This window comes from Sceloporus undulatus, chromosome 8 (genome assembly GCF_019175285.1).
Source record: "Sceloporus undulatus isolate JIND9_A2432 ecotype Alabama chromosome 8, SceUnd_v1.1, whole genome shotgun sequence".
Taxonomy (NCBI): Eukaryota; Metazoa; Chordata; class Lepidosauria; order Squamata; family Phrynosomatidae; genus Sceloporus; species Sceloporus undulatus.
In genome coordinates, this window is record NC_056529.1 from 22,065,257 (window position 1) to 22,091,034 (window position 25,778).

The 25,778-nt window shown below is 45.3% G+C and overlaps 1 protein-coding gene across 4 annotated transcripts in view; it reads left to right on the forward strand.

Moving 5' to 3' along the window:
- SPIRE2 (spire type actin nucleation factor 2) overlaps nucleotides 1–25,778 on the forward strand; it is a 32,132-nt gene that overhangs the window by 2,653 nt on the left and 3,701 nt on the right. For 2 of the 4 annotated variants that reach the window (XM_042438477.1, XM_042438478.1), the window contains exons 2-11: nucleotides 612–1,028; nucleotides 11,702–11,739; nucleotides 16,040–16,405; nucleotides 18,641–18,724; nucleotides 19,554–19,718; nucleotides 20,225–20,311; nucleotides 21,241–21,364; nucleotides 21,917–22,086; nucleotides 23,097–23,310; nucleotides 25,030–25,172. In XM_042438477.1, coding sequence (XP_042294411.1) covers nucleotides 665–1,028; nucleotides 11,702–11,739; nucleotides 16,040–16,405; nucleotides 18,641–18,724; nucleotides 19,554–19,718; nucleotides 20,225–20,311; nucleotides 21,241–21,364; nucleotides 21,917–22,086; nucleotides 23,097–23,310; nucleotides 25,030–25,172 — 1,755 coding nt within the window. In that variant the 5' untranslated portion in view covers nucleotides 612–664. Of the gene's footprint in view, nucleotides 1–90; nucleotides 1,029–11,701; nucleotides 11,740–16,039; nucleotides 16,406–18,640; nucleotides 18,725–19,553; nucleotides 19,719–20,224; nucleotides 20,312–21,240; nucleotides 21,365–21,916; nucleotides 22,087–23,096; nucleotides 23,311–25,029; nucleotides 25,173–25,778 lie in introns of those variants that run through there. The other 2 variants (XM_042438476.1, XM_042438479.1) reach the window with 2 other exon arrangements.

Genomic DNA, 25,778 nt, shown 5'->3' on the forward strand with positions numbered 1-25,778 from the left:
GTCCTTCCTCCTCCTCCTCCTCCTCCTCCTTTGGGGCGGGCGGGGGGGAGGGAGGGAGGGAAGGCAGGTGGGTAGGCTTCCCCAGCGCCCCTCCTGCCTTGCTTCCTGGCCAGAGGCAGCGGAGCTCTCCTGCCTGCCTCTCCTGGGCTGCTGGGGACAGCGGCTCCACCATCAGCCCAGTCCTTTCCACCTTCCTCCTCTCCTGGGCTGCTGGACCCAGAGGAAGGCGCCCACTGGGGCTCCAGCCTCATCCCAGTCCTGGCCTTCTCTCCCTCTTGGCCTCCCAGCAAGCCTTCGCCCTCCTCCGCTGCCTTCTCTCCTGGGCTGCTGGGCAGAGAGGACGGACAAAGCAGGCCAGGGGCTCCAGCATCATCTGCCCAGCAGCAGCCCTCCTCCTGGCCTTCCTCCTCCTGGCCTCCCAGTAAGTCCTCCTCCTCCTCCTTTTCTGGGCTGGACCCAGAGAGGCTTGAGCCAGGCGTGCCTTGGGTCTTTCAGCATCCCCTTCTCCTCCTCCTGGACCCCCGGGAAACCTTCCTGGGTGCGGAGCCAGGCGTGCCTCGGGGGGGGGGGGTGCTGAGCCTGCCCTGCTTCCTCCTCTCCTTCTCTTCCAGGCCTGCTGCCATGGCTCCCCAGCGGTGACGATGCCGCCGGCCCTTCCCTGGCCATGGCCCGACGGGCAGCCCCGGCCTCAGGAGGAGCCCCCAGCCCCCCGCGGGAAGAAGCCTCCTCCTCCTCCTCCGCAGCCCAGCAGCCGGGGCCCCCCTTCGGGGCGCTGTCCCTGGAAGAGGTGCTGAAGGCCTACGAGCAGCCGGTCAACGAGGAGCAAGCCTGGGCCCTCTGCTTCCAGTGCTGCCGGGGCATCGGGGCTCCCAGGGCTGAAGGAGCAGCCGCAGCAGCAGCAGCAGGAGAGCCCCGCGAACAAGGAGCCCGGGGGAGATGGGGCCCCGCCGGACGCCTCCGGGACCCTGCAGACCTCCTCCTCCACAAGGACGGCACCGTCTCGGCCCGAGGGGAGTATGGCCTGGCGGGTGAGTTCGCTTTCTCCTGGGGTCCCAAGGGAAAGGCAGGGGCTACCCTGGGCAAGTCACACCCTCTGGCCATGAAAAGCCCGGGAGAAGGGTGGCCTTAGCTTCTGGGAACAACAACCACATCCTCCTCCTCCTCCCCCCCCAAATGCACCTGAGGAAGTAGACTTCAGTCTAGGAAAGCTCAGGCTGCCAGTTGCTTTCTTTCGGTGAGTCTCAGAGGGGCTGCAAGGTCTCTCTACAATCCTCCTCCTCCTCCTCCTCATCAGAGGTCGTTGCAATATCTTCCCTGCAATAGCCCATGGTTATTAGTAATAGGGTTAGCCTTAATTCCCTATTATTACAATCTCTTCCTTGCACTTGCCTATCATCATCATTATTATTAGTCCTATTACATATTATTGCAATCTCTTTATGCAATAACCCAGAATTATTATTATTTCCTATACTGCAATCTCTTCTCTGCAATGGCACATTATTATCATTGTCCATTATTGCAATCTCTTCCCTGCAATAGTACATTATTATTATTATTATTATTATTATTTCCTATATTGCTATCTCTTCGCTGAAATAGCACATTATTGTTATTCCTATTGCATATTATTGCAATCTCTTCCCTGCAATAGCCTGTTGTTGTTGTTGTTGTTATTATTATTATTATTATTATTTCCTGTGTTGCAATATTTTCCCTGCAATTGCCTATTATTATTATTATTATTATTATTGCAGTCATTTCTCTCCATTAGCCCCAGTGTCTGCCATCCACTTCCTACAGAGCAGCAAATGCCCTGCTGGACTTGTTCTCTTTCTCTCTGTTGCGGATGTTAGCCAAAATCCTGCTGTTATCTCCTGGCAAGAATAAATCCCTTGGATGAAACGGGTTTACCTATGTGTTGCCATTCAGCAATTAATTCAATAGGTCTAGTACTCTGTTCAGGACCAACCAAGAGGGTTCTAGCCCTTGTGTGTCTGACTCTTGTTGACCACCTCTTTAAAATCCTCAAATATAGACTGTTTATTTGTCAACAAATAACTGGGAGATGGGTGTTTTTGCTTCCAGTCCGGTGTGACCCCCCTGTCCTTTCCAGAGGGGCCTGTTTGCTAGTTGGCATTGGGGTGATTTTAATGGCATGCCAATGAGCAGACAAAAGAAAGACCCCCCTCTCCCATGATGAATTGCCAAGCTTCCACTTCTTCCACTTCTTCTCTTTGCCAAAATCTCTCTTTGTAAGGCATAATTTTGCAAAGCGTCAACGTGTTCCTTAGGGTCCCCTCTTGATTTAAACCTCCATTAAGAATCATGCCAGGTTCTTCCATAAAGGAAACAGAATGCTAAGGGGCATGTAAAGGGGGATCATTTTTAATTTCATTTTATTTTCAGACGATGGGGGTCAGGATCATAGAATTCTAGAGCCAGAAGGGACCACAAGGGTCATATAGACCGACCCCCCGGCATTCAGCTATATAGAATTGCAGGGAAATGTCCCTCCTCCAACCTTTGCTTCAAGACTTCCAGTGATGGAGAGTCTACCGCCTTTTGAGGCAGTCTGTTCATCTGTCCAACGGCTCTTGCTGTTCTTTAGATGAAATGTCTTTTCTTGTCATTTCCATCCATTGGTCCTTGCTCCAATCTCTGGAGCTGGGGGGGAAAAAGCTTTCTCCATCTTCTACATGGCATCCCTTCAGAAGGTTTTTAAAAACCACCTCTCCCTTCTGAGTCTAAGCTGGATTCATGCAGCAAAAGTATGCTGAATGCTGAGATAATAATACCTTGCTTTAGCAACATAAGCACCTCATGTCTTAGAATTAATTCTAAGATATAGATATATGTTAAAGATGCACATCCCTCCCTTTTAGTGTTTCTGCACCACTTGGGACAGTGATCAACCATTAAAGGCAACAACATGCAGTACATTCCCCAAAATAATCCGTACAAACAGTTCACTAACATAAATACGGTGCTATTCTTTTGCACACAAGATTACTGCTTGGCGGTGGGTTTTCTCAGTTGTATTCTGGAGATTTGAGGGAGAAGATTGGGGGGAAAACTAGGTGCTTCCGAACTTTGAAAAGAAAATAGGACATATATATATATTTGTAGTTCAGGGAAGAGCCCTACGTATTTCTTGCTTAATGCATTTCTCTTTGGAAGGCTGAGATCGCTGTACATGAGTAATAGAAAAGATTTTTTCTGCTAAAGGGAAGAAGGAAATGGCAGAGAGGAGATAAATAAAATGCAGTGGCTTCTGAGGACCTGATGTTTTGTAGGAGCCTGGGCTTTGGGGGTTTCGTTTTTCCTTACCCTGCATTTTTCCTTTTCTTCTGTTCTGCATATTTAGAAGAGAATCCTCTGCAAATTAAATTTAGGAAACAGAGGCAACATCTGCTCTAGTTGTGAGGCTTAAAGGTAGCCTTGGTTAAGGGATTCTCTGCTCCTGTATGAATCTAGTAGAGTACCTATTTGTTGTCAACTGTGGCTTTGGAAAGGTGCTTTAAATGCAAACTGGTACTATATATATATATATATATAGAGAGAGAGAGAGAGAGAGAAGGGTTGCATTTTGGACTGCAACTTTTAAGAGCTGAGAAGAGAAACATTTTTGGACTACAGCTTCCAGAATCCCCAGTTAGGGTTGTAATCTTCAATTGCCCCCCTTCCCAGCTCTGCTGTCTAACTGATGTAGGAAAGTACAATAACATCCCAAACCCACAAAACGGTGCTACCTTTACTGGCCAACTAAAATGCACAGAATATATGTTGCAAGCTTTCAAAGCTCCACTGGTTTCTTCAACGGGGGAATGATCATTGTGCCTCTGTGTGAAGGTCACAAAGGTATCCACAGATTGTGGGCAGTTCCTTGTAGCAAACTATTTTTGGGGAGGTGAAAGTTTGGAGGAAACACATTCCCTCTGCCCTACATCGCACCCGCTTGCTCTCACGCAAGTCCAGAGTTGAAACTGCCCTGTGCCCCAGTGTTCTGGGTGGGACTCCTGGGCTTCTAATGAGTCCTGGATTATCTTTATTGCATGAGTGCAGAGGTCAGAGTTTCCGGCAAGGACACACACTTCACCTCTGTGGAATGCTTCTGATGTGCGTCATTACACTTTACGGCATTGCTTTGGTGCAATTGGGTGTCTCATGTGCCGCCCTATAAAGAATGGCAAGCTGGGCATCATTCATGCTGCTTGGCTTGAATACATTATGCACCTGTGCAAGACAGGTGTATCAGTCATTTATCAATATTTATTATGGGATTAGGAATCCTCAGTTCTTAGGGTGGAACCCAGTTTCTGGGGTCCCAGGCTGCATCTACACTGCAAAAATAAAGCAGTTTGATACCACTTTAACTGCCAATGTTAAATGGTATGGAATCTTAGGATTTATAGTTTTGTGAAATTTTCAAGAAGGCTTTGCGCACTCTTTGATAACCAGCAAGCCGACCCTTGAGGCCCATATGGAGTCCAGTGCTCCTCCAACTATCTACTCTCAAATTATGCAGGTCTTTGCTTATAAGAACTTACTGGACTAAACGGCTGCTTCCAAAGCATCTTGAGAAGCAGCTCCACATATAATACGTTGCAGTAGCTTGTTTCTGTTGACTTAGAGAACAATGTCAGACAGGGATAGCCGGGGAATTGTCTCCATCCTTCCCTAAAACTCCAGAAATTTGCAACTAAAAGACATTAGGAAAAGGATATGCATGCAAAACTCTCATTTGGGTGTGTTTGTAATTGCTTATCTCTCCTGCGGGACTGTTTACACTCTCAGCCCAGTTCAAATACAACCCGGAGGCTTGTTGATGGTAGGCTGGCATGGTGTCGAGTTTGCTGTCACACCCAGAGTTGTAGGTCAAGACAAACCTTCATGCAACTGAAGCATCTGCTTCTCTGCAAACAGTAGCAAGCCTTTTTGTTGTTGTTGTCTTTACGCTGCCAACAACGTTGACCAAGGGCTGAGGGCAAGTTAGATCTGGTGCCACCTTGTGTGTTTTTTGTCATCTTTAGTTCTTACCTGGCTTAACCTGGCTGCAACCTTGATCCTCAGGTAGAACCAGGCATGTTCCCATCGCCACCTTGAGATCCCTTCATGCTTCGCATGAATCCCAATGGCCCAGAAAAAATCTCTTGCCATTATGGATGTGTGCTACAAAGAGTCAGTGTGGAGTAGTGCTTTGAATGTTGGATTAGGACACTGAAGACCAGGGTATGAATCCCCACTTGACTATGAAAATCCACTCACTGTATTCTCCCCACTATGAGCCAACTCATGTTTTGCAGTCTCCTGGAGAAGGCCTTCTCTCTATCCTTTCTCTCTCAGAGAAGGAAACATGGGAGAAGGGCCTTCCAGTCTCTGAGACTGCCTTCAAGACTGGTTAGACCGGCACCCTCCTTACTGTCTTTCTGCAGGCAGGTGAAAACCTCCTTGGTCCAAAACACACTGCTGAAATAATCCCATCTGAGACCAATTTAACTGCCCTGGATCAGTGCTAAGGAATCCAGGGAAGTGTATTTTATTGTGGGACCAGAGCTCTCTGGCAGAGAAGGCTAAGTGTCTCACAAAACTACAGTTCCCAGAATTCTCTAGCATTGACCCAGGGTAGTTAAAAGCAGTCTCAATCTGGATTGTTTCTGCAGTGTGTTTTGGACCCTTCTTCTGGCAGGCTTTTGAGAATTAGCATATATATATATATGTATGTATGTATGTATTTTAGAAGGAAACAGACCTTTTATAATATGCTGGACTTTTATTTACTGTTGTTATGACACTGGTGGCTGTTTTGAACAGTTTCTTTTGAACTGGTTTTCATGTTTTTTGAAAGTTGGCTTGCTTTTTGACTCCCCCCCCCAACTGTGAATGTTTAATTTTCGGCTCTTGTAAGTGCTTGGTTGGCGACTGTTGTTCAAGTCCGTGGCCACGTTTTGTTGTTTGGAAATGCATTTTAAAAAGAAGAGATGCAGAGTAGAGAGAGAGTCCGCTGAAAAAGATGATTTGATTCTTGCAATTAGCCCAATGCATTTTGGTCTAATAATATTTAATGGCCTTCTTCAAGGCCTAATAAAAGAAAAAGAATAAAGGATAATACATAAACGACAAACATTATAACAGGAGATGAGTTACAATTTGCAGCATCAGTTTTGTGTGTGTATATATATATATATAGGTTACATCAAGATGCATGTGAAATGTCTTGGTTTTTGAAGTCTATTAGCCCCAATAATGTCATTAAGTATTACTAAGCTGAAACGTATTGGGCTAATTGCAGTAATAAAGTCCTCTTTTTCAGTACCCTGAGACTTTTTCTCTTCTCTGCTTCCCTGCAGATGCATTTAGCCACTTTCTAATGGTACAGTATTTAAAAACCCCAACCCTCTCCTAGTAATCCCCAGAGAATGCAACACAGAGAGAACGGCACAGCAGAGGTAATTGGTTTTTAGTATGTTTTCTCCTCCGCTGCTTTGATGTTCTAAATTGGAAAATCCACACAAGTAAGAAACACGGAGAGGGACAAAATCAAATGGAGTGTTTTCAAAAGCAAAACATCTACAGCAGCCGACACAACAGACACAACACAAAGAAGCACAAAGTCGAGTCGGTTCCCTTGGTGCCATTTTTGTCTGTGTCCTTGTTCATAGGAACATTTGCAAGAGAAGGCACTACCGGATGGCAGCTTGTCTGTGATAATATTTACTCAAAAGCACCACAAAGGGTGTTTGGAGAGAAATAAAACCAGCTCACCTGGTTCTGGGATGCACACAAGCCAGCTTTAATGGTTGTCACCTGGTGCTCAAGCCTGGCTGGCTTCTTGACCTCCAGCCAAGGATGCAAAGCCAAGGTGACTCTCCTCCTGGTGCATTTCGATCATTCTAGCCCAGAAGCACCACTCTGCCTGCAGGCCAGCACTAATGTCTGAATGGGGAGCGGGCCAAGATGTTGCGTCAGTGCAATGGTCCCTGAAGGAACGTTAACAGGAAACAGCAGCAGCCATATAAAGCAGGGTTTCTTAGCCGCAGTAGAGAAGGGCTCTTTTCCCAGCACCGTCTAAAAACAACAGCACAGGCCTTTGCCTCTTGCAATTTTGGAAGTGTTTTTGGAAAGGTACCATGCTGGAGATTTAAAATAGGCTTTTCAAAACATGCTAAGGCTGCATCCGCACTGCAGAAGTAATCCAGTTTGACTCCGCTTAAACTGCCATGGCTCAATGCTATTAAACTGTGGGTTTTGTAGTTCTGAAGACAGTTAGCCTTCTCTCTCTGAGAGCTCTGGTGCCAGAACAAACTACAAAATGGATTATCTCTGCAGTGTGGATGCAGCCTTTCTTAGAGCCAGTGCGGTGTAGTGGTTTTGATGCTAGACTAAGACCAGGGTTCAAATCCCTGGTCAGCCATGGGTGACATTGGGCAGGTCACACTCTCTCAGAGAAAGGCCAGGGTAAACTCCCTCTGAACAAATCTTGTCAAGAAAACCCTGTGATCGTTTCACTTTGGGGGTGCCATAAGTCGAAAACAGCTTGAAGGCAGGCAACAACAATAACAACGACAACCAAGGATGTTCAGCTGTGGCCCTCCAGATGTTGTTTGACTGCACCTGATCTTACCTGATTTTTTGGGAGGTGAAGCAGAGTCAGGCTTGGTTTGCTCTTAAATAGGTGGCCATCAGGTAGTCCTAGGAACCTGCAGGTAGGGCTGGGGAACAATTCTGCCTGAAATTCTGGAGAGACAATGCTGGAGTTGAGAATACTAGGATAAGTGGACCAAGGATTTCACTCGGTATAAGGGCAGACTCCTATGTGGAAGACCTCAAGTTGACTTTTCATCATGTCCAGGTAGAGCAAACGGGATCCTGCCTGTGATCCTGAGAAGTTGTAGCTACTGTCAGTCACTTGACAATACAGGGTTACAAGATGGACCAAAGGTTTTCTTTGGTAGAAGAGCACCTTCCTATGTTCTTATCGCTGGTTGTGAATTGTGAGATACTGAACACTGGGAGAGGAGGGCCTCCATTCAGCTCAGTGCCAAGTTCACACGAGCGGAAAATTTAAGAGGATGGAGGCGGCTGCTCTGTCGCTTTGCAGTTGCATTTTTACAAGTTCTGCTGAGCAATCGCTGTGAGACGTGGTGTGAGATGTCTTGGCAGGGAGTTTACTGAACTGAACTGAGCTGTGCTGATGTGGCTGCAACAGAAAGTCTTGCCTCTTTGCTTTCGCTTTATGATGATGGATAAATGGACTATGCCTTTGAGCAGTTTGGGGAAATTCCTTTTGGGGGACTACAACTCCCGGATTCCCCCAGCCAGCCTGTAGTGTTCGAAGTGCAAAATTTGGGAACTGTAGTCCCCCAAAAGTAACATTTCCCCAACCTCTGCATCTGAGAACCCAAATCAGTATGCTTGCATTAAGTGACTCTTTTGCCTAATGATGTTGCATCTCTTTTGCCAAATCCTTGAGTGTATTGATTGGGAGGTATGTAATTGTCCCCAGAGGAAGCGGACTCCTTCTCTGATTCTCAAACTGAAATGTGGCACCACTTAGGCAGGGATAACAAGGATAGGATGGCTGGTTTTTGCAGTTTTAAAACAATATACTAAATCAATATCCACCAAGAGTCCACAGCACAGTCTGCAATCTGTCAGTATACAACCAAGAACATGAGAAATATTTCTTACTGGATTTGTTGCAATTGGATTCAAGCACCCCAAGCAAAGGCTAGCTGAGTTTCAGGTGAATCAAAACTAGACAGAAGAAAGCATGCCTTTTCTTTGGATGAAAGAATAAGATGAAACAGCCCAAATTTCCAGAATAAACACATCCACATATCTTCCAACTCTCCCAATACGGCAGGAACAGTCCCGATTTTGCCTTTGCCCTCCCATTTCAGCTGCTTTTAAAACGTCCTGGTTTCTCTCTCCTCCTCCCATTTTCTCCTTTTGACCTCAGATCACGTAATTTGCTTTACAGGTTCAGTCTCCTTTATCTGAAAAGCTTGGACCAAAGGCATTTTGGATTTTGGAATATTTGCATATACATAATGAGTTATCTTTGAGATGGGACCCAAGTGTAAACATGACATTCATTTCTATTTTGTACACACCTTATACCCTGAAGGTGATTTTATATACAAACATTTTTCATAATTTTGTGCAGGAAGCAAAGTTTGCACACATGGAAACATCAGAAAGCTAAGTGCCACTGTCTCAGCCACTCAGGGAAAAAGTTTTGGATGCTGGAATATTTTGCGTAAGGGAGACTCAACCTGTATATGGCTCTAGAGTCATTATCAACATTTTTCTGCCCAGAAATAGACCAACAGCCGGTGGAGCTGTTGCAACAAAGGAGTTGTTTGCTTCCTACAGCCAACTGACTTAATAATTTGGTTACAATTCTTTGGACCAGTTGACATTTCACTGTCTGTCCTACAACATAGAAGCTGCTACTGCCATACAGCTGGTCTTGTAAGCCACTTAAACCAAACCACTTGCAATCTGTACCAGAGAGCATCCCTGCCAGATGGCTCTCCATCTGCCTCTGCTTCTTCCCCCACAAAGGGAGAGGCCCCCTTTTATTGCATTGCTGTGGGTTGGTTGCTCTGACCTCTTCTCAGTGGGGCAGCCTTTAAGTGGTCCATTGATTGGGTAAATGGCAGGGAATAAGGCCAGAGCATCATTCCCTTGGGGCCATGGGTGTCTGGCAAAGTGTCCTCCAAGGGGTGGCAAGGGCAGGAGGCAGAGGCGGAGATGGGATACAGGAGGCATGGCTTTCCTTCTGTTTTATCCCTGCCTCCAAGCAAAGACTCCCAGTCCTTAATTCAACATCCTTAATCACATTGCCTGGCAGCATGACCAAACTGCCTTTCCCTGTCTGACCAGCCCTTTTAGGGTCAGTTCCCATCTGACAAGGATTACTTTGGAAAGAGCTCTATCAAAAGTGGTCTTGTCAAAAGCTTGCATTGTACTCCATCATCAAGGTAGAATAAGGCTCTTGGTTGTCCCACAATTGCCCAATGTTTGCAAAGGAGAAGAAGAAGGAGATGAGGGAAAACTGTTGTGGTTTTTTTGGTCAAGGGGCTGCTGCTGAAGAAAAGGTTTTCTCTTCCCTGCTCCCAACATTTTAAATGTGGTTCTTTTAATATGATTAGTATTAATTCATCTGTATACAATTGCACCTAATTGTATATTCCTATTACCATTTACTGTGCCTTTAGGTGTATCTGGTTTTTTCAACCATCCTTTGGTGAGCTGCTTTGGGCTTTGGTTATGGGAGAAAGGTACAGCATGTGTTGTGTGCCTTCAAGTAATTTCTGGCTTATGGCGACCCTAAGGCAAACCTATTGTAGGGTTTTCTTGGCATGTTTCTTCAAAGGGGGGGGTTGCCATTGCCTTCCCCTGAGGCTGAGAGAGTGTGACTTAGCCAAGGTCACCCCATGGGTTTTCATGGCCGAGCAAGGATTCAAACCTGACGGTATGGAATTAATAAACCATAAGATGAATTTTAGCTGATGCAAGCAACCTGCAGAGGCCACTTAAAGATGTATCTAGTTTGTGCCCTTTTCTTCCCTTTGCAAATTTCAACCACTTAATTTTGCATCTCTCCAAACCACAAGAGAGAATCATGCAACCCTCCAAATGTCCATGAACTGTAAGTCCCATCATTCCTTGCTTCTGGCTATGCTGGCGATGGCAACTGGGAGTTGCAGTTCAACAACATCTGAAGGGATACATTTGCTTCCTGCATCAGCTTGGTGTTTCTTAAGCCATGTAATTTGCTGATAACTTTACTGATATTTTCTATTAAGATTACTGATGTGTCAGTGAGGATGTTATATATTACTTCTTGTAATTTGCCCTGGAATTGATTTGTCATTTTGGGGGCCTGGGGAGGACATAGCACTTTTAAAGAAAGATTTTGCTACAAGAAAGATAGGATATTGTTCGCTCCTCTTTCCCTTGATGCTTCTAGCTTTCTTCTTGCAGGGAGTTTTTGAATCTGAATGCTGCTAGGAGGCCTTGAGTTTAATGTTTGTTTTTGTCATACCTGCAACTTTGCATGTTGGGTCTATCAAAGCAGGAAGGAAATGTGTCGTATACAAGGTGGTTTGCGCAGCATGTCCTTTGACTGTTGATATCCCAGAACAAAAGTCCACATTCAGGGCAATATTTTGACTTTCAAATATGAAAGCCAGTGTTTTGTGTGAGGGCAGCGGGAGGATGCAAAACGAATGGAACCAATGTTATTAAAAACATTGTGTGTAAAATTACACACAATTCAAGCCATGTGAATAAGGTGGATGTGAAACAATGAAGTTCATGTTTAGACTTGTGTCCCATCTCCAAGATATCTTGTTATCACATATAAGCAAATGCATTTGTGGATTTGATTAATATGTTCTCTTTAGGAATCTCTAGTTCCTTTATGGTTAACATCCACTAAAAGTCATGCTGGAGGACCTAGAGAGAACACTTCTCTAGGTATCCGTAGGTCCTCCAGTGCACTTCTGTGGTCAACCGCAATGAATGAGGAGAGCCCACTGTATCCCAAACTCTGTAAAAGAAATCAAAATCCCAAACACTTCTGATCCCAGGCATTTTGGATAAAGATACCCAACCTGTAGTAATAATAAAAATAATTCAGCCAGTTCCAAGAGACAGGAATATTAACACTGTGCCTTTTGCTTTGCAGAACTCCCATTGACTTTGACGCCGTCTGCAGAAGCGCAAGTGAGTTTCTGATGAGTTTCTGAAGGTCTCATGAACAATGTTGGGTCTCCTCAGCCCCTCCTGTGGCCTCTTTCATCCCTCCGCCAGCTTCCCAGAAATCCTCTGGGCAGCATACCTGTCTTTTCCTCCGTCCAGCTGATGGATGAAAAAGGTCAAATCTCCTCCAGCAAGGTGCAAGATCAACAGAAACAAACAGCATAGGTTTTTGCCTTCAGTCTGTTCCAAATGTCTGTTCAGATCAGAGGTTTTCAAAAGAATGTGCTGGACTTCTTAATATTTCTTAATATTTTACTGTGTGGAGTTCTTCACTTGTGCTAATTGGTGCTTTATGGCTAATGTAACTGAATGTGTATTTCAGTACACATAATTTCAGTGCATATAATTGCCATGTTTTTATTGGAAGTTTTAAAATTACATTACAAACCACTTTGAATCTTAGCCCTGGCAGAAAGGCAAGAAATAGATAAAATAAACTTTAAAAAAAAACATAAGAAAGATGCTTCGCAATGTGAAAAGCTTAGTCTGCTAAAACATCTCATCTTGCTGGATCCAGAGATTGTGGAAAGCTTCTTTGCGCTATTTTTGCCAGAATCATCAGAATTTAGTCCAAAAAGGGACTTTTCCAAATGATGGATCATACTAAAATCAGTCCAGCATTACTTTCATATAGTAGCAAAATAGATTCTTCCAGGCCAGGGCATCTATGGGGAAGCGTGAAGCCAATAGCTCATTCCTGCATTAATTCAGCACTTCTTCAGCAGCAACCAGCCTTCAGAGGTACTCTGAAGAAGTCACAGATTAGAAAGCCAGACCAAAACTTACAAAATAGATTTCAACATGGACAAATGTAGAATACATCACTTGGGCAGTAAAAATGAAATGTATAGGATGGGGGACACCTGGCTTGATGGCAGAACGTGCGAAATGGGTCTAAAAGTCTCAGTAGACCATAAGTTGAACATCAGTCAGCAGTGTGATGTGACAGCTAAGAAAGCCAATGTGATTCTAGGCTGAATCAATAGAAGTAGCTCCTTCCTTAGAGATCTTTAAACGGACCTCCTTGGAGGCCTTTAAATGGAGGCTGGATGGCCATCTGTCGGGGATGCTTTGATTGAGAGTTCCTGCATGGCAGAAGGGGGTTGGACTGGAAGGTCCTTGTGGTCCCTTCCAACTCTACGATTCTATGATTCTAAGTATAGCATCTAGACCAGGGGTAGGCAACCTGTGGCCCGCGGGCCGGATGCGGCCCGGCGAGGCCTTGGGACCGGCCCCAGCCTGGTCCTGCCGCCGATTGCCGCCGGGGCCTTTGGCCTCTCGCGCGCAGGGGCAAGGGGGGCAATTGTCTATAGATGCCTCAGAAACATGCATTTATATTAACATTTTTTAAAAAATCAGCAATTTTTTTTGCGTGTCCTCCACTTTTTTAAAAAAAAGTGTCCACCATTTGAAAATGTTGTCCTACATTTGTCCCAGTTAATTTATTTAAATTTTTAAAAAATTATTTAATTATTTATTTTTTGGCTTCGCCCCCCCAGTTGTCTGAGGGACAGCAACCTGGCCCCCGGCTCAAAAAGATTGCCTACCCCTGGTCTAGACCAATGGAAGCAAATTCTGCTTTGGTCAGGGCTCACCTGGAATACTGTGTCCTTATCTGAGCACCACAATTTAAGAAGGATGTGGACCAGCAGGAAATGTGTCCAGAGGAGGGCAGCTAAATTGGTGAATGGTCCAGAAACCATAAAGCCCTATGAGGAGCAGTTTAACAAGCTGGATACGTTTGGCCTGGAGAAGAGAAGGTTAAGAGGTGAAATGGTAGCCATGTTTAAATATTTGAAGGGATGTCATGTTGTGACTGGAGCAAGTCTGTTTTCTGCTGCTCCAGAGACTTGGACATAGAGCAATGGCTTTCACCTATAGGAACTATAGGTAATTCCACCTAAACCTTAGGAAGAACTTCCTAATGGTAAGAGCTGTTCAAGAGTAGAATAAACTGACTCAGACATAGACATAAACTGATTTACCCCATAGATGTTCTGCTTGATTTGAATCAGGAGTCTCAGTCCTGATGGATCAATGCACACCTGCCTCTCTCAGCAGCCTCTCCTGGGTGTCTGTCGCCTTGGCAGCTAATCACAGAAGTTGATGGGAGAGCTATTAATAATTCACAAATACTTAAACCCCTTGTTAATGGAGGAAAATGCATTTGCTGAACATCCCAGATTTAATGGTATAACATAGCAGAAGTCACAAAATGGTTGTTGGGGAGACTAGACTGGTTTGGCATCAAGACAAGTGTCAGAATGAGTGTAAAGCAGCTGGCCAAAAATGACAAAGAGGATAAAGAACAATAAAAGCAACACAATCAGAATCCCTTAACTTCTCTACCAAGGCTGAGTTCATTCTGTGCTTTAGCTTTTCTGACTATCCTTCTAGACATGCTAGCTATTTGTTTGAATTCCTTTTTGGTGATTTCCCCCTTTTCTATTTCTTATACATGTCCCTTTAAAAGTTAGCTCAGTGGAAAGTTCCTTAGCCATCCATCCTGTTTGCTTAAAACACCTCCCATTTTTCCTCCTTGTTGGAACAGATTGAAATTGTCCCTCCAGTATCTCTCTTTTGAGAAACTCCCATCCATCCTGAACTCCCTTCTCTTTTAATATTCCTGACCAGAGGATGACCCCCAGTATTTCCCTAAGTTTACAGTAATCCGCTCTCCTAAAGTTTCCACTGTGTCACAAACTACAGGAGGACATGATTATTCTAACCTAAGGATCCCACCGTTGGCACCCCATTAATCAGGACATCCCTGTTGGTTAGGGACCTGGGGTCCCTACTTAACAGTGCATCCCAGCATCTCTGCCTCCATCCCAGTTTGTCAAGAGAGAGGCTTTCTGTTCCCTCTGCAGAGTGCATCTGGCTTCTCATTCTTCAGTCTACCACCAGCCTTTAAAGCACCCACTTTCCCACAGGAGGAAGAATGGGAAGCAAACACTACAGTGTCTGTTTTTTGCCTGGAGGCTGTTGGCTGGCGTTTCCAAATATTCCCTTGGGTGGTTCACGTTCCCCACAATTTCTTCATAATGGAGATGTGGTGGGACAGAGAACATTCAGACTCATTTGGGAAGGAGGCCATGGAGAGAGACACACAAGGCCCGTCCATATCCTTATTTGTTGTCTGTCTTCCAGTCACATCCAACTTATGGCGACCCTAAGGTGAACCCACTGGGTGAAGTCACACTTTCTCAGCCTCAGAGGATGGCAATGGCAAACCCCTCTGAAGAAACTTGCACACACACACACCCCTCTTTTAGGGCAGGGATTCCCAATCTGTGCGCTGAGGAATCCTTAGGGCTTCATGTGCACTTCCCAGGTGCTCCGCAGCAGCTCCAAGAAAATGAAAGAAATAAAAACTGAATGAAATTAAAGAATAAAAATATATTCCTATATATACCCCTAAATACCATTAGCTTGTAAGACATAGAGTGGGTCTCTTAGGGGCTCTGCCATAGAAATAAGGGCTCCGCGAGTCAAAAAGGTTGGGAACCCCTGCCTTAGGGTCACCATAAGATGGAAACAACTTGAAGGCACACAACAACAATAACAACAGCAACCAAGGTGAACCTGTCACATCCACTGAAGTCTGAATAGTGGGGGATTCAGGAGTCATAAAATGGCACAGCCGTGGAACTCAATGCCACAAGGTGTAGTGATGGCTGCATCTTGGGGTGGACTGCGTACATTCATGGAGAAGAGCTCCATCTGTGGCTATTAGTCAGGATGACCATGTGTCACCACCTCCAGTATCAAAGGCGAGAGGTCCCTTTTGGTGGGTTTGTTCCTCCAGAATGTAAGACAGAAACACTATAAAGGTTGGCAAACTGTGACTCAGAGGCTGTAGGCAGCCCTTGGGACCTCAAGGGCAGCTCCTGAAAGCCTCCAGACTAAATAATTTTAAGGACAATTTTTGCCGACCCAAAATGTGCCCCAAACACAATGGCTTGCTTCCCTTGAGCCCCTTCAAAGCTCCCCAAAACACAAAATAAATCAAAAAGTTATGCAGAAATATGGCAAAATGATGGCCATGCTGAGCTGTTCCAAGGTACAGACTGGAAAAGTGGCCCTCTGGCCCCTGTTCAGTTGCCCACCCCTGGTGTAGGTAGTTGCCCTTTGGTCCACCTGCTGGGGTTGCTGGCAGGGCTGTGCTGGGAGGAACATGCTGGGTTTGATAGTGGCCTGTTTGGATGTGATTCCCTCACATTCTTTGCCTAAACGCCGAACCAATGACTTGTTCTCCTTGCAGATGGTGCAGTCACTGGGCTTTGCAATCTACAGAGCCTTGGATTGGGGCCTGGATGAAAATGAAGAGAGGGAACTCAGCCCTGAACTGGAGCACCTCATTGACTTGATGGCTAACAGTGACTCAGAGGACAGCGGCTGCGGCACAGCAGATGAAGGCTATGGAGGGCAGGACGAGGAGGAGGAAGAAGCTGTGGCAGAAGGGACCCTGCGGGCTGTGCGCACTTTCAGCCAGGCCATGCGCCTCTGTGCATCACGGCTCACCCAGCCCCAGGAAGCTGAGTCCCATTACCAGGCAGTCTGCCGAGCTCTGTTCCTTGAGACAGTGGAGCTGAAGGCCTTCCTGGCCAAGATCCAGGAGACCAAGGAGGTGAGTGGCTTCTGAGCATGGGATGAAGAGGGTCCGGGGGGGAGCATGCCAGGATACTTGTAGTGTCCAGTTGTGCACCTGTGACATTCCTTTAGCATGGGCTTGGTCCTCAGAGGAATGCATGCTTGGTTAATGTGCCAGTGTGGTCCTCCTCCGCCATCATCATTATTGCTTCTGTTGCTTTTATTAACTATCTTCTTTGTCATCATCATCATCATCATCATCGGGGATTATGGGACATGCTATCCAGTGCAGATGGAGAATGCCTTCAGTGTAGTCTGAGGGGTGGTTAGTCATACAGTAAAAATAATCCTGGTAGAATGTGGGTTGAATCTGTGTTGATCACATGTGTTTTGAATGCATCCAATTAAGCTTTTGGGGGAAGCTGCCAAAAAAGCCATTTAACCCGGGATAATCGATCTTGGGTATTTTTCTGAATTTTCATAAAGATTCACATTTTTGTCTATATCAATTACCAATGTGAATAGACCTGAGATAAACTGGGATTAAACTTTGCATGCTTTGAACATGCTTCAAATACATCCACATTATCAACTCCATGTTTATTCAAGTTCTGGCACATGTGAGCAACCGAACTCACAGATATGTGCATAGATGCAGTTCCATAGTGTGAACAATAAACCTGGAATGCGTGAGTGAGATTATTTGTATTGCTGCACTAAAAGAAGCACTGTCTGAATAACTTCTGAGTCACTCAAGCTTCTTGCTTCTAGGAGGAGTGGTATTTTGCCACTTGGGATGGCGCTCATTTGAGGAAAGCAAGCACGCCTTCTGCAGAAGGAATTCATTTCAGGGAAAAGGAGGGGATGAGGGCACTACTGAATGGGCAACATCCCACGTCCTGGGTACCTGCTCCAATTTGCAAATAGATCCTGGTTTCTCATGTGCAATTTAGCGGATGTTCAGTTGCAGCCCATCCCTATTGTGTCAATACTGGGCTGACCTCACAAAATCTGCAGGTGGTTTTAGTTTCTGGGAATGTGCAGGGCAGGATTTTATCTTCCTTCCCCTTCCAAAGGTCCTCCTCAGGGCCATGCTTTACCAAGGAGCACCTGCCTGGCGTGGGAGGAATAAAGAAAAGCAGCCAGGCTGATGCCACCTACCCGGACCTTTGGCACATATGGTGTCCCCTTGAGCTTAGCCTTTGTCACTTGGGAAGGACCTTGCTGGACTTATATTAGGATCTTTCTGTCTAAGCAAATGTTTATCCAGGGGAAAGTCTTGTTTTCTCTACAAAAACAGAGCCCAGCCAGGAAACTGAGTAGGGAGCCTTTGTTTCTGTTCCCATGTGTGTGTTTGTGTGGTATGTGCCTTCAAGGTAGTTCCAACTTATGACCACCTCTTCCAGGGTTCTCTTGACCAGATTTATCATGACTTTGAAGCTGAGAGAGTGTGAGTTGCCCAAGGTCATCCCAGTAGGTTTCCACATCTGAGCGGGGATTTGAATCCTGTTTCTTATAGATTTCTAGTCCAATACTTAGACCGCTAAACCATGCTGGCTATTAAGATTTCTTCAGTGGAGGTTTGAATTTTCCTTCCTCTGAAGCTGAGAGTGTGTGACTTTCCCAAAGTCACCCTGCTGGTTTCCGTGACTGAGTAAAGACTGAACTCTGGTCACATCATCATCATCATCATCATCATCATCATCATCATCATCATTTTCTTATGGACAAACAACATAAGTTAAAAAGACCTTAGTTAAAACACACACCAGTTTAAAAGGACAAATAAAATGTACACATATTAAAACAATCCACATTTTAAGTTCTCAATTACAGTATACCATGTTGGCTCTCTTTCATATTTCCATGCTCACAAAAATCTGCTTGAAACCATTCCATATTGAGTCTCTCCATGACTGGAAGAGGACTCTCCCTTTGCGGATAAATGATACTATTGTGGTGGAAATCAGGATTTTTGTGTGAGGTGCCTTAACTGAAAGAGGAGCACCGACAAACCTCTGCGAATGAGGGAGGCTGAATGTAAGTTAATTAAAAATAAATAAATTTCAACTTCTTCAGGAAGCTTTAGAGACCAGAAATGTTGTAGCATCTGGAATGTAGGGTTGGGACAAATCCAAGGTGGTTGAAATCTGTTAGGCAGGAAAGGTGGCTCAAAGGAGGGCAGGAAAGGAGACGAGGCCAAGAAGAGACTAGTGCGAATCGCACAAATAGGCTAACCTGTGTCCTCTTCTCTTGGTGGTTGTGGGTGCAGATGCTGACGAAGCTGAAGGAGGAAGATGAGGAACTGCAGGACCGGTCGGTGGCAGACCTGGACAACCTGAGGAACACAGATTGGGTACAGACTTGGGAATGCCACCAGGATGGGGTCACAGGGATAACTGGGACAGGACTAGTGTCCTGTTTGGTCTCCATCAAGACCAGACCCCCAGAAAGGAAATACAGGAAGACATAGAGCCCAAGATAGCTCATCTGCAAGAAGGTTGAAGCAGCAAAGTCAGTTCAGTCCAAGTCATGCCCAGACCAACTGGTATAGCTTAGCTTGGTCCTGTTGGGTGATGCCCAGGGTGACCAGAGGTCCTCTTTTTCTTGACCATGCCCTACATTTCAATCTTATGCTCAGGGGGTCTGGAAGGAATTGCAAAAAACATCCCCAGTTGAATATATAATACAATACAATTTATATAATATAATCTGTAAATAAACCATATGAAATGAATGTATATTTCTCTGAGGGTTTTTAGCTTTTATTTGGGAATCTGACATTTTTCTTCAGTCACTTACATTTTGTGTTGCCTTGTCTTCCTTTGTAGTTTGGTCAACCTGGGTATAGGAAACTACAACTCTCCATCACTGCACACCACCTTTGTTGGCTTTGCAATGGTGGGAATGGTAGTTTGACCCATACTTGGAGGGCACAGATTTAGAGAAGGGCTGGCTTAAAGAAAGACCTGAAGGTTGAATCTAGCTATGTGGTGGTCTGGAGTGGGCCTTAAAGTGGAACTGTACTTGGTGGTCCATCCTGTCCTTTATCACAACAGCCTTATAAAGCAGGCAGGGCAAAGGGAGTTGGCTCAAAGTGAACTTCATGGTTCAGTGGGGATTTGAATCAGAGTATACGGGGCTATCATCCAACACACCCCTAATCCCTAGGATGCCTGTTGCAGGCTCGGCTCTGGGTCCAGCTCATGAGGGAGCTCCGGAATGGGATCAAGCTGAAGAAGGTGCAGGAGAAGCAGTTCAACCCCTTGCCCACTGAATACCAGCTGACTCCCTTCGAAATGCTGATGCAGGACATCCGGGCACGAAACTATAAGCTCCGCAAGGTCATGGTGAGTGCCAACATCCATGGGAGCAGTGGCTGACAGGGGTTGGAGGTTCCAGTGGGGCACTGTGCAGTCCCCCACCATCTTGGGATTGGGATCGTGCTGCTCTCAAAAAACACCATTTTGTAAGGGACTGTAGAGAAGAATTGAGATTTTTGGAAGGTAGGTTTGGGTTCTGAGGTATTTGTAGAGGTATGGGGGTATTTTTGTGTGTTTTCCATGCATTTGGGGGTAGCTCACTGAATGGTTTTTTATGGGGGGAGATTGCCCAAAAATCATGCCTTTTTTTTTTAAAGGGAGGGTTGGGGAGGTTTAGGAGCATAGTGGGATGCTTAGGAAGTGGGTACCATTTGATAATAGCAGGACTTACAAAGCCAACTGTTGTTCTAAATAATCTTTCCCCTCAATAAATGGACTTGGAAGGGGACAATGGCAAAGGGGCAGAGAGTCAATCAAAAAATAAATGAGTGCTTATAACCTTTCCTTTTCTGTTTATGTATGTTATCTACCAGGTGGATGGTGACATTCCTCCCAAGGTGAAGAAGAATGCTCATGAGCTCATCCTTGATTTCATAAGATCCCGGCCACCCCTGAGACAGGTAAGGGTCATCCCTGACTTTCTGCCCTCCCAGTAGACATCCCAGGAAGGTAGCTCCTCTTTATTGGTATATCAGTTTGCAAGAGATCTTGTAGCACCTGGGGCTTTCCCTGGTTTAAAATGAATGTACCTGGGCAAGTGTCTTGATGTCTTCTTGGCAAGGCTGACGGGTTTCCACTCTGTCCAGCTGAATTTGGTGCTTTCCACAGAGGTAGAATTCAGAGACATAGCTGTGTTCGTCTGAAATATGTACACTTTTCACTCAGTCTCACAAGTGCTACACAATCCCTTTGCATAGTGGTGTCACACTTGTTAACTCCCAGCAAGTTGACTTTGACTTACAGTGACCCCATGAACGAGGGACCTTCAGGTCACCCTGTTATCAGCAGCTCTGTTCAGGTCTTGTAGATCCAAGGCTGTGGCTAACTTGATAGAGTTCCTCCACCTTGAATGTTGTCTTCCTCTTTTCCTACTGCCTTATTAGGCATTATTGTAACTGTTGTTGTTATTGTTGTTGTTGTGTGCCTTGAAGTCACTTCCGACTTAAGACAACCCTATGATGCGGTTTTCTTGGCAAGATTTGTTCAGAGGAGGTTTGACGTTGCCTTCTCCTGAAACTGAGAGAGCATGGCTTGCCCAGTGGGTTTCCATGGCCAAGCTGGGAATCAAACCCTGGTCTCCAGAGTCGTAGTCCAACACTCAAACCACTACACCATGCTGGCTTCTAATTGTTTATATCCTTACTAAATGTGCCTGCAGAGGTTGTAGGACAGAGAGGAGGAGGATCCTATAAGCACTTCAAAACCCAGGCAGGTTCCTATGGGAGGATGCAGTTCTTTAGATGAGCTATGTAGTCTCTGTGGCGGTGATAGACTGACTTTTCAACCCTCCTTCCCTCCTATCTGTCTTTCCTTCCTTCCTCCCTTGCAGGCTTCAGAACGGAGGCTCCGGCCGATGCCCCAGAAGCAGCAGACACTCCATGAGAAGATTTTGGAGGAGATCAAGCAGGAGCGGAAGCTTCGGCCTGTTCAGGAGCGGTACCAGAATCAGAAAGGTGAGTCCGCATGGCCACAGGGAGATCAACGGGGGAAGCCAGTGGGGTTGAAGAGCGGCCGAGTCAGGAAACAGTAAAATTTCAAGAGTCAAATTGAAAGGTTTGAGGAGTGTTTCCAAAATCCCAACCCAGGTCCCTGGACAGTGCAGGGTGTTTCAGAAATAGTTGACGCAAGTAAGGCATTCCCTTAGGTTAGCAACTCATATCACAACCAAATTTGGGGAAATCCCTCCCCCTCCTTTATTTAGAAGACAACTCCCAGAATCCCCCAGACAGCAGGAGTTGTCATCCTGAATAGGAATTTTCCAAGCTCTGGTTGGGATTGCTAGAGGAGAGCTGTAGATTGACTTGGGGCCCTTTCACACTCCAGAATTATGGTGCTATGATTCCCCTTCAGCTGCCATGACACCATGCTCTGGGATGCTGGGATGAAATCTTCCGTGTCAGATTTTCCAACCCACCCTATTCCTTGTTAGAAAGAAGGTGCAAAGGTAGAGTTGTCCTGCTCCTCCAGCCAATTTCTCCAATGCCTTCCTCTTCTTGTTCTTCCAGGATTCGGCTCCGTCCCCTGCCTAGTGAAGGCTTGTACAAGTAACGCCAAGTCCACCTCTTGCATCAACCTCTCCGTTTCAGACTCCAGCACCCCAACCCAACGCCAGAGGCCCCGGGTCTTGCTGAAGGCTCCCACATTAGCAGAGATGGAGGAGATGCTTACCTCTGAAGTAAGAAGGGTCTGGCCTTTGGGTTTTCAGGAGAAAGGGGATTCCTTGATGGGTAGGAAGAGATTTTTGGGAAGAGTTGGACTCATGGGCAAGATGTGTCCCAAGGACTTTATAAGCAGGTTAAGTCTCCTTTATCCAGAATTCCTAAACCTGAAATATTCCAAAAAGCAAAACTAAGCACCTCTAGTCCCAAGCATTTCAGATAAGGGAGACTCAACCAGTATTTATATTCTGCCTTTCTTCCATCACAGGATTCAAGGTGATTAGTTACTGTTGTTGTTTTTAATTAATTTTTTTAAATTTTACATATAAACATATGCACATATTTCCTCACATCCTGAGGACTGCCATTAGTAACAAAAAATATACATGCAAATCACTCCTGCCTTTCCAGATCACACAATATATATAGCCAAGTCCTTTCCAGGCAAGCATTCTCTGAAGATGTCAGCCACCAATGTTGGCGAAACGTCAGGAAGAAACTCTGCTAAAACATGGCCACAGAGACCAAAAAACCCACAAAAAACTAATGACAAATGCTTATTATCCATATATATATATATATCCACTTATCATATTTTATAATTCTTCATATCCATTCTTATCAATATACCCCATTGATCACTTACGTATTTTATTATCTGTTCCCATTACTTTATGTATTTCATTTCTCATGAGACATGTCAATTTGTCTAATTCTGCTATATCTAATAACTTTAATAACCATTCTTCTAATGTTGGTATTTTTACATTCCTTCCATATTTGAGTCATCAATAGCTGTTGCTGTTTTGTGTACTGTAGTCCAGCACTAAAACCACTATGCCATGCCGGCCTATATGTACATACTGAGATATTTTGGAGATGGGGCCCAAGTCTAAACACAGAATGGTTTCCCCACACCACTGACACGGGGAGTCAGCATCGACTGACTCCCTGAAAGGAAACGCTTGCTAAATCCTGGAATTTCTAAAGATGTGTTGAATCCCCATTTCTCTCTCTTTGTCTGCAGGAGGAAGACTCTCCCAGCTCAGAGGCCATGCAAGAACCCAGGTCAAACATGCCTCTGAAGCGCGACCGCTCCTTCTCAGAGCAGGACCTGGCCCAGTTTCAGAATGAAAGTGGGACCAGTCAGCCTGATTTGGAGTACTTGGGAGACAATGGGTCTGAACCGAGACCCCGCTCAGGTACCCCGACCCCTGCATGGACCAGCATGGAGAACCTGGGCAAGTCTACCTCCCTCCCACAGCCCCCATTTTCCTCTTAAAATCTTAAAATCCTCTTAACATAACCAGACTTTGGTGGACATGACCCCAGGGCCCATTCCCTTGCTTGTATCTTCTCCCAATATTTTGTCCTCCCTTGACAGACGGGCGTCAATTGCCAAAGAATTAAAGAGTGGAATAAAGCTGCTTTTTTTCTGTTTGAGTAATGAAAAGTCTCTGTGCTAGGTTTTTATTCCTGGCATCTGCTTTCCCCGCCTCAGATATATAAGATCATAGCAGAGCTCAGAAAAGTTACTTTTTTGGAGAAAAGTTCCCTGTTTACCCACCTCCATCCCTTTGACCAGCCTGGCTAGTGGTTGAAACGAATATTTGGGATTGATGGCAAGAAAATAAATAAATGTAGTTGGCCCTCTGTATTCACAGATTCTTTATCCACGGATTCAACTGTCCGTGGCTTGAAAATATATATATATATATGTTTGCTTTTTATATATAACACTATTTTACTTAAATTGTATTTAATGAGACTGGAGTATGCAAGGACTTTGGTATCCATGGGAGGTCCTGGTCTCAATAACTGCTGAGCCCAATAAGTATTGGCAGAAAAACTGCTGGGCTTATGAACCAAGTCTGGAATATAGCAGAGTAGTTGACAAATTTGCAGAAACGTGGTTCACAGTCCTGAGTGAAGATGACAGGCCCTGGATGTCTTCCAGAAGTGAAGGAATTGCAGGGATCTCGGGAACTCTCCAGCAATCGCTGCTGCTCCAACTCCAGCTGAATAAATGGCCAGAGAAGCCAGGCTCCCAAAAGTGCTATCTTTATTTACAGAGTGCTAACCACAAATCCCCAATGCTACTATACAGATCAAACGAATACCAACTCCTACTCAAACCCGAACTCAACCACTTTCTGTCCAGCACCGTAAAGTGTCCTCCTGTCCATGCAGACACATGTTTCATCATCCAGGCCTTGCTGCACATAGTCAAGCAGAGTGACCTTGTGCCTATGAGCATCAGCTGTGGCTAATCAGCCTTGTCCTTCTGGTGCTGGATGCTCATGGCCACACACACATCTAAGCATTTCTCAGTGTGCTGGATTTTTAACCCCTAACAATTGGAACCAAATCCCAGCAGTTACCAAGGATCCATTCTAAAATTCTCTCTTAAAGTAACTTTTTGAAGCACTGGGGGAAATGTTACATTACAAGTTAAGCCTCCCTTATCTGGAATTTGGAAATCCGAAACACTCCAAAACCCAAAACTTTTTTCATGGGTCACTGAGAGTGTGACACCATTGCTTTCTGATGGTTCAAGATACACAAACTTTGTTCCATACACAAAATTATTAAAAGTATTTGTCTATAAAGTTACATTCAGACTACTGTATGTTGCATCAGGTATATGTGAAGCATAAATGAATTCTGCGTTTAGACTTGGGTCCCATCTGCAAGATATCTCATTGCATACATATGTGCAAATACAGGTATTTCCAAAATTTGCAACATTTCTGGTCCCAAGCATTTCAGATAAGGGAGGCTCAACTTATATGAAAGTAGCTTTGTTCCTGCTTGATACGTGAGTTTGTTGTGCAATCCCCCACCATTTTGTTGTTGTTGTGTGCCTCCAACACAATTCCTCACATGTGAATGACATTTCCTTGCATGGCGTGCCCAAGATGGTGCTGACCGTTCCCTGCCAATGTCCTGTTCCCCACCAGGTTCAGTCCCAGCCAGCTACCACCAGGTCCCTTATGGTGCCAGTCCTTTCCCGGCTAAACAGGGCTCTCTTGGCACTGTGGATGAAAAATCAGAGGCCGGCTCAGGACCTCCTCCAGAGGCCAGCTTGAAATACCTGTGGCTGGTAAGTGACCTGGCCTGCTGTGGCGCGTGGTGGTCAAGGATTGTTTCTCCCTCCATCAATTCCTGAGGTTGGGCAAGAAGCCATTCCCCTTTTCATTTTCATACCTGCTGCCCAGCCCCTGTTTGAGAGCCTGGCATGCCGCTTCTGCCAGGTGGGAAGGTTGTCTCAGGGGTCATTCAGACGTTGTTGGCTTTTTAGCACAACTATGTGAATAATCTCACTCATGCATTTTGTTGTCCGCACTATTTTTTTTATTTGAAACTGCATCTCTGCGTATCTCTGCGAGTTCAGTTGCTCACATGTCAGTACTGCAAATAAAGATGGATAAATGCGGGTGTACTCAAAACGCATTCAAGGCATGCAGGGTCTAACCTGGGTCTGTTTGCATCATCAGTTATTCACACAACCGATGATGCAAATCATTTAGGAAAACTCAGAAAAAACCCCGAGATTGATTATCCTGGGTTAAGTAGGGTTTTTTTGCATTCGAAATGCATCTGAACACCAAAGATTCAACCCAGATTCTACCAGGATTATTTTCACCGTCCAAATAAGTCCCTGTATTGGTGGGGGGTTGGATGACCTCTGGGGATCCCCCCAACCCTA